At 30.4% G+C, this 9,635-nt stretch overlaps 1 protein-coding gene across 1 annotated transcript; it reads left to right on the forward strand.

The window, feature by feature from the left end:
• Positions 1–186: 186 nt before the first annotated feature.
• Positions 187–9,327, forward strand: LOC139494985 (uncharacterized). The gene is made up of 2 exons (XM_071283106.1): positions 187–380; positions 8,457–9,327. Exon 2 carries the CDS (start codon positions 8,480–8,482, stop codon positions 9,230–9,232), a length of 753 nt encoding a protein of 250 aa, XP_071139207.1. The 5' UTR covers positions 187–380; positions 8,457–8,479; the 3' UTR covers positions 9,233–9,327.
• The last annotated feature ends 308 nt before the right edge of the window (positions 9,328–9,635 follow it).

The raw sequence follows: 9,635 nt of genomic DNA on the forward strand, positions 1-9,635 counted from the left end.
TCAAAATCTTTTTGAAATAAACAGGCATATGTAAACACATATTTACTAAGTTAAAATTTTAAATCAAAATTTGACATTTTATTTTATCTTTGCATAGAATATTTATAAAAACTAATTTTTAACAGCTGTGTTTTGCATGTTCGTAATGTAATAAATCCAGAGTACACTGATTTGTTAATTTTTATTGACTTGAATTAATTTTCTGGCGTTATCAAATCGCATTGGATGATGAGACAGTTTAATTAAATACCTTAATATCGAGAAAATACGGATTGGCTTAAGAATCATGTGACCAATCAGGTTGGCTTCCGTACTTGGTTTATAAAGTGACTTTGGAGACACATTGACAAGTAAAGGATACTAATTATTTATATGTACACGTAAGTTTTTTTTATATTTACATTCAAAACTTAACATTTGAATTCTGTGGTAATTTCTAAAAAAGAAAATTGTCCAAGAATCTTATTAGTCAGTTAAAACTTGAATAAAATCAAAATTAGAGGAAAGTTAACAAATTAGTATATATAAATACAATTCACAGTTGTTATCTTTTTGTTTGATATGTTTTATCATTTGATTTTGCCATTTGATTAGGGCTTTCCGTTTTGAGTTCAGTATTTCTGTGATTTTACTTTTTTCAAGCCTATTTTCTTAAGACCGATTAATATAAATAACTTTTCAAAAAGTGCATGGACTACTTTTATAGTTAATCTTTTCTTTTAAAGGCGCTTAGATTCTTTGCATTTTTCAATATCTATTGTTATACAACATCAAATAAAATCTGCTGCATACTAAATAAATCAGTTGCAGTACCGCTTAAATATTAGTAAGGATCATCTGGATTTTTTTTCGTAAAATAAGAGCACTTCATCGTACGTTTGAAAAAAAACCCAACTTAATAAAAATGTCAAGATGATCGACAACCCAAAAAGTTTTGTTCCTGTGATCTATGATTGCTTGCTAGTGTTTTAAGGAGGTTATACCGTCTCGTATAATCATCCCATATCCCGTGTTCTTTTATTATGCTTTCCGATTTTATTTCTGTTTTTGTTTATGTTTTTATTGAACTATGTTTACAAACACTGTATAATCATGATTTCATTTACAAAGCGTTTATTCATAACTTGAAACTGATATAGATCAATATCAACATCATCCGATTTATTAAGGGTCATAGATATAGTTTTTTTTTCACATGCTTAAAAGAGACATACAATATAAGTTTTAGTCTTATAAATAATTGAGAATTTAAGTACTTTAATGAGAAATGATAAGTATTTAAAAAAAAAAAAGATAACTCAAGAATCCAAAGAAACTTGAGGGTGAGAATGTATTAAAACACTAGGAAACTATTAGAAAGTTAGATTGTAAAAATGACAATGCATGTCTACTTAAAACATTGGGAGTAAACAATGCTTACAGTAAACGTTAAATTTTCAGATGTCCTGTTGGTACTTTAATACTTTACAATGTTTTGATAGAATGTTGTTTTCTAACTTTGATTGCACAATAGGGGTCTTTCTACATAGACGCTTTAACATTGGTCTATATAAATAAACTCATTATAGATACCAGGATTGAAATTTTATATTTGTGCCAGACGCGCGTTTCGTCTTCAAAAGACTAATCAGTGACGCTCGAAACAAAATATGTTAAAATATATATATAAAAAAAAGGCTAAATAAAGTACGAAGTTGATGAGCATTGATGACCAAAAGTCCCTAAAAGTTTTGCCAAATACAGCTAAGGTCTGTTCCTGAGAGAGAAAAGTCTTAGTATTTCAAATATTAAAGAATTTGTAAACAGTTAATTTATAATTATGAACATATCAATGACAATTAAAGTCAACACAGAAGTGCTGACTACTGGGCTGGTGATACACTCGGGGAATTAAAACTCCACCAGAAGTGGCATCGACCCAGTGGTTGTAAATAAACTCATCATATATACCAGGATTGAATTTTATATTTGCGCCAGACGAGCGTTTCGATCCTTTAATGATCAAACATATATATATAATTTGCGAAAGCAAATTTACAGATCTAACATTGTTGGGTTGATGTTTAGACGAGTAATATATATATATATACAGCCAGAATAATTATTGTAAAATTGCCAGTTTGAGAAATAATCTGGAACAACTAGAGACGTTTAAATGTCCATATATAAGGTTTATGTATGTGTCTGATTTACATTGAAGCAATATGTTATACAATCGCGCAGTGCCATATGCTTGTCGAATAATTAAGTTAAAACTTAAGAAAGACATACCACATTTCTGTTAGGTTTGGTTTGATATAACTTTCATATATAGGACACATTTCGCCAGTTGAAAAAAACATCAGCATATTTCAGGTTTAGTATTAGTATACATTTATTTCGCCATGTACGTATGAAGTCTACACAAGAGGCACTCGAATCAAACAATTTTGAAAGCCAAATCAAGTATGAATCTCCAGAACATTGTAAACACTATATTTGAATAAAAATAACGCTTCATAGATTTGATGCGTCCTAACCGTTTTACTGAATTTACATACATCAAGGACTCTCAAATCCAAACTTTTCAAAGCTATGCATGTAGAAATATACATATAAATGTAAGGAACTATATGACCAACATGGACATAAAAGGGAGAGCAAAATTTATCAAAGGTTATAGTTTGATCCAACAAACGGCGAATCTAATGTATGTTATAAATCATGTCAAAGCACTGACTACTGGCACGAATTTTAACTGCCATATACTTTCCAAGGTTTGCTATGAGATACTCCAATCCTAAAATAGACTGTCTTGCATACACAAATATTGCAGAAAACAAATTTGAGACTTGAATGGAAGTTATGTGTTTTCATTTTATTTTTATTTTAAAGAGTGTTTTGGGTAATTCAAATTGTGTCTACTATGAGCATGGCAACTTTTTTTTTAAGAATGTAGTAATTCAGTTGTATACGGGGAATTGATAATTTATCATTTTGTCTCTTTCGTATTGCTGCTCGAAATTTGTGTTAAATCTGTGCAATTCTAATGAAGGTAAATCCAGAAATGCATATCCAATTTCGATTAAACAATGTAGCTAGTGAGATCATGACTGCACTTTACTTTGTGAATGTTTTTTATTAATCCGTAATAAAGGAAGCATGAATAATCCAATCCAATGTATACGATACAGTAAGATTGTAAGAACAACACTTCCTCGGGAACAGCTTATAGATATCAAGAGGAAGAGCCAATATCCTCTGAATATATTTCTCACAATGGTGTAATGGTATAACGTGTACTTATATAACGACATTTTGGCGTTATTCTGAATTTTAAATTTTTTGTGATGGACCAGAAATGCAGATTTGGGTAACCCGATTTGTGATTTTAAAAAAGGACCAGAAATACATAGCTGCAATTTTAATAACGCTTAAATTTTATAGTGCCTGAATTATTCAAAATGATATATATTTGGGGAAATTTTCATTCGATGTAGAATGTTACCAAAACAAACATTTAAAATTTGTTAATCAAATTTTGAATTTATGGGAATATCTGTGAAATATGTAATAAGTACTAACATATTATAAAGAATCTTTGATATTCGTAATCCAGTAGGTTGCAGCAACTTTCTAATTCTGAACCTGTGAGCGAATCAAAAGGAGAAATTGGTCCTACATCTTTTACTTTTTTTATATCAAAACGGTCTAAGATATATAATACTAAAATCGGGCATGGATCCCTGATTGAAAGTTCCTTTGAAAATAACTATTGTTAGACGATTAGAATTAAAACAATGCTATTTCCTAGAGTTTCAGGCATGCTTGTTGGCTATTAAAGAAACACAACTTAAACTTTTTAAATATATTGAAATGAATTTGAGAGCATTATTCATAATTATTTATTTTTTGAAGACAAACTTTCAACACATAACAATCAGAACAGAAAAAAAATAACAGTGTAAGATCAAGCAACTGACAAAGCCAATATAATAAAATTAGATGCGACTTTCATACAAGTGAGATGTTTAGCTAGCTTTAAAACTAGGTTTACTCCACCATTTTCTACATAAGAAAATACCAGTACCATGTCAGGAATATGACAGTTGTTATCCATTCGTTTGATGTGTTTGAGCTTTTGATTTTGCCATTTACATTAAGGACTTTCCTTTTTGAACATTCATCGGAGTTCAATATTTTTGTGATTTTACTTTTTATTTGAGTCTGCACATCAAAAACTAGATATACAAGCAAAATTCGACTGCTTATATTTAATAGTGTATTTAACGAAAACCAGAGATACTTAAGCCGAATATGCAGATTAATCATTATCTATGGATAATCTTAAATGATCTGAAATTTGCTTAAACAACTGAAGGACCCAATTTTACTACATCACATTAAATGTTCGGTTATATGTAGACCCGACATGAACAATTCAATAAACTTTGTTGGTGTAAAATTTCAGTCGATTTTGTTATGAGGGTAGAGTGATTCCACGAAATAGTTTCTTCATTAAAATTGGACTCGGTTCGTTCATTAAGGGGTTAAAATAAGCGAATGACGTCAATAAAGTTAAGTACTCTCGGAAAGGTTTTGGTAAACAACTTAAAATTTTGAAGTGTTGAGTAAAAATTAACATAGTATGTTCATGTTCCCGTATTATAGAAATTGTATTGTTTAAACATTCTTATCTATGTTTTTTTTTATAATTCTGAACACATATCTCCAATATCGTCAAAAAGTGTTTAAAATACTACATTTTTTGTAATTTTAGATATGTTAGTTGGATTTGGTATTGGAAGATTGTTTACAAATACTTCCAGAAAAAAAATACGCTATAACCCTTCGTAATTTAAGGACTATAGATAAACAGGTCAAAGAGAAAAATGCACATTTTGTGAGAAATCAGATATAGGAGACTAATATAAGAATATATTAAAACGTCTTTCACTGAAAAACGTAATTGTTCAAATGAAGAAACTTTTATTTGGAGATAAATGTTTCTATATAAAGAGTGTAAACTAATTATAATTTAAACATCTATGTCATTCTGACTGACCACATTATCCTGTTGTATACATGCATGTTCTACCGCATTGCCCGGTTGATTAACATATGTATCAACTGTTGAAAGTTAAATTGTTAACATTTCATTGCAATGTGTGCCGAGCATTTTGAAATTTGAAAATTGAACTATGGAGAATGGATAGGTTTGTAATAATCTGTAAAAAGGAATACCATTTACTTCTATAGATAATAATTTATTATATGAAAACAGTCAATTGCAATGTTCCAAATCGATATTGCATGAAATTAACGGAACAAATTGCATCAACCTGCGGTTTAAAAATCAAAATCCACCGTAAGAACAAGTTTAAATGCATCGAAATAGAAAAACAATATTAACGAAAAACTAGAAACTACAAGTCGAAGGGATGGAGCTCAGGGATGACGTCAAATTTACCATTTACAAATGGTTTAATATCTACGTTGTTACTTGTAATCCTATGTAACTCAGGATAGGAAACGTAAGCCCATGAAATCCGTATCAAATAGGAGATATACACCTCATATTCATGCGCTTCTGGAATGGTGCTTTAAAGAAGTGCAAACTTTTATGTTTGATCATTTGATTCATTTTGTAACTCTGTAAATATTAATACTGATAAATATAACGTATATAAAATTTGTTGAAATAACTTCATCTTCGATTTCTTTTAAAATCTGTGTAAGGAAGATATAAATAAATTTTAAATTTAGTTCCTCTTTAGAATTCATAAGATTCCCTCAGATTCTTTTTCTTTTTTTTTTTGTTTACCTTGATTCGTTTCTTTTTAATGAATTTATAAAATTTAAACACCGTAAAACTATGGTTGCCTCTAAACTAAAATACGAGAAAAATTCAAAACGGAAAGTCAAACGGCATAAATCAAAAGCTCAAACACATCAAACGAATGGATCACAACTGTCAAATTCCTCAATCGGTACATGCATTTTCTTATGTAGAAAATGTTAGATTAAACCTTGTTCTGAGCGTCACTGATGAGTCTTATGTAGACGAAACGCGCGTCTGGCGTATTAAATTACAATCCTGTATCGGTATTTTGGAACGAGATGACATTTTCAATGTTGCATATTAAACTTGAATGCCATAAACAAGGATTGCCGTTCCATTTATTACTCGGTCGTCAGCAGATACCTATCGCCTTAAAAAATTCAAAAGGAACCTAGCAATTCATCTAATTCAACAACAAACATCAGAAGAGTTCTCTTATGCTCATATGAAACCTTGAAATAAGTAGAAAATTTATCATATCTGAAAATCATACTGATAAGTCTCTTTAAATAATTTATTTTAAGATTTGAACTGAAAGAATATAGAAATTTTGTTAATTTGGTGACAGTGTATGTACCTTGAAAAAATCCATTTTGATTTTACAAGATGCAGAACCAGTTCAATTCCTGATGATGTCCGGTAAAATTACTGCTACAGTAAAATCTTAAGGTTTCGGTCCATCTTATTAAGGCAATGGATAGTGTGAGGAAGTACCTTTTCCTTTATGTTGGTATAAACGGACATTCATCACTTGTGCAAAGTAAAATGACATGGTTTAATGGTAGGACTCATGTCATCCATCTTTTGATAATTCTGGATGCACTACTTTAAACAAACATTGTAATTGTATGAAACCATGTGGTTTCGCAATTAGTGGAACATTTTAACTAGGGAAAACGCAAAACTGTTCTTTAAATTTCGTAAATATCCAGAAAATTTGCTATTTTAATGTGCCTTGATGTTAAGCTATTGTTAAAAACAGACGAATCTCAATTGTTATTTATAGTGTAATACAGATATACATATTGTTTAAGGCTAATCGATGAATTGGATCTGCACATTTGATGGACTACATATTAACTCACATTAATTAAATCAAAATTGGGATATAAAAGTGTTTTTTTAAGCAATATGCACAACAAATTGTCGCACTGAACGGCATGATTTTGAACTTTTCTTGATCTGAAAGTGTAAAGTTTTCTGTAAAGTTTCGTTCTTCAATTTTTTTACATTTTAGATATAGTTAGGTAGCAAAGTTTTCATATTTCTTAATCCGATAAAGATCTTTTTGGGTTGTGCTGATATATGTCTCCATGTATATTAGAATTTGACCCAGACTATTTAGTACTTAAGTACTTTTATTTACTTCTTTAGTTAGCTACTGTTGAAAGAGTGTCTAGTCAAATATAAGTAGTAACTTTTACGTAAGAGGGTCAGTAGAGTCAACAACAACTAATTATTCAGCGTCGTATTTCAGGAACTCTTGATTGATTATGATTAATAACTATTAATGTGCCCTCAGTGTTAGTCGTGTTATTTTTATACAAACAAGCATCAAGGTCGATATATTTAGGCTAATGATAAAAGTAGTCATCTTTGTTTCATTTTTTACAACATCAGGCCTTAGTTGTTTGCACTTGTTACTCATTGAGTAAACTTCAAACGTTCGGCTAAAAAATCTCATTTTCTCTTTTGTCATGCTTGAACATTTCTGTTGTCTTTTGTCATGCCTGATTATTTCTGTGTTCTATTGTCATGCTTGAACTTTTATTTGCTCTGTTGTCATGCTTTAAAATGCGTCTTACTATTGTCATGTTTGAACGTTGCTGTTTTCTATAAAATGCTTGAACTTTGTATTTTGGTATTTTTTTCTGTGTATATTACTTTCTTCGACTACAACTAAAATAGTATGAAATTCAAAACAGTGTAGCTGTGGCCATTGATTGACACATTAAAATCATTCATTGACTGGGACAATTTAGGTGAACGTTTGTATGTAACGACCAATGCTCACTATGTACTTTTTAAAGACACTTAAACTATGGGGTCACCAAAGGTTCTCAACACCTAAATAAAGTAATTCGAAAAATTAATCAGAAATAACACGATATTTTGATTTATATCAATTATATAAATCAAAACACAAAGGTTATTCCTGATTAATTTTTCGAATTATTTTATAATTAAAGGCGTTAAGAAACCTTTGTTGACCCCACAGTTTAAATGTCTATCGTAGGTACGTCATGAACAGTGGTTGTTACAGACAAACGTTCACGTAAATTGTCCCAGTTAATGGATGATTTTGATGGGTCAATCAATGGCCACAGCTACACTGTTTTGAATTTCATACTAATAGATAAAAACAAATTATCGTATGTTTCGATGTCGCCATAATACGATTAAAGGTGTCTCGTTAAAATAATAGATCAATGTCATTTCAACTTATCATGAATCTTTTCTTAATCTGTGATGCAACAGATGCCTTCACAAAAATACAAACCGTACACAGTCTGAATATTTGTTACCTAAATGTATTGATTAAAATTAATTACTTATATTAAGGAAAAGTTATTTACAAAATGTATACTAGTACCATGGACATTGTGTGTATCATATTCCTACTTTTTCTTTGCAGAAGATATGTCGTCATTTTAAAAAATGCCAATATCAAGAGCAGTTCTGTATCTCCGGGATGAATTGTTAAACAATGCTTCTGAACAAAAAGGTGGAGACACAAAAACATGTATTACAGAAAAATTCGTGTTAGGTTCTGGTAGTGAGGCCATGTACGATGCGAGATTTGATTCTGTTCGAACTTTATCTGATGAAAAAGATGAATACATAAAAGATTCCGAAGAAGGAGATGATAATGTGTTTTATGACTCTGAAAGACCAGCTGAAACTGGTTATATTTGTCTACAAAGTGTTCCATATCCAATGCTGTCACCCAGACCCTTCTATTCTCATTCCGCTGACAATATGTTCCCAGATGCACCTCTCGATTTACGACAAAGAAACCTAAGTCAATCAATAATTGACGGAGAATACGAATGTAAACCATTATCAAGATGTCCCCGGCGTAATTTTACGAACAGCCGAGAACGATGGCGTCAACAAAACGTAAACGGAGCTTTTGCTGAGTTACGACGATTAGTTCCTACCCATCCACCAGATAAGAAACTAAGTAAACATGAAATTTTAAAACTCACAATAAAATATATAGGACTTCTAAGTGGTGTTTTGGAATATCAGAAAGCACAGACAAATGAAAATGAGGGTGATATTGTTAAACATGAAATATCAGCTAGTGGTGAAGACACTAATATGAATACAGAAACACAATCTACCCACACTGTATGGGACGACAAAGTGTTTGATTCAAACAGTCCCGAGAGCGACGATTCCAACTGATTTGGTTTGGCTAAGCAAACGTGAGACATTCCAGTGAATGGAAAATGACATTGTTTGTTGTTGAATTTATGATTAAATTTAGTTTTAAAAGAAAATACCTGTTTTATTGTCATATCATTTTCTATATGTATTCAAACTTTGTCAAAGAAAAATATATAAATGATATACTTGTCGAAAAAGTTATTTCAGACAATTACCAATTTAAAACAAAAAAATGAAATTGGGCTAATTATGAAAAGTGTTACAATACCATTTAAAAATAGGCATATTTAAGAAAGAAAAAAAAACCTACCGTCATATACACATATCAGAAACTATTAATTACATTTAAAAAAAAAGTAACAGCTTGAAAAAAAACCATTCAATAAAACTATGTGACGATGAAAATGAACAACAATACTTT

This window comes from Mytilus edulis, chromosome 1, assembly GCF_963676685.1.
Source record: "Mytilus edulis chromosome 1, xbMytEdul2.2, whole genome shotgun sequence".
Taxonomy (NCBI): Eukaryota; Metazoa; Mollusca; class Bivalvia; order Mytilida; family Mytilidae; genus Mytilus; species Mytilus edulis.

Excerpts from the sequence above, each read along its gene's own strand:
- LOC139494985 (XM_071283106.1), top strand. The coding sequence starts at position 8,480 with ATGCCAATATCAAGAGCAGTTCTGTATCTCCGGGATGAATTGTTAAAC.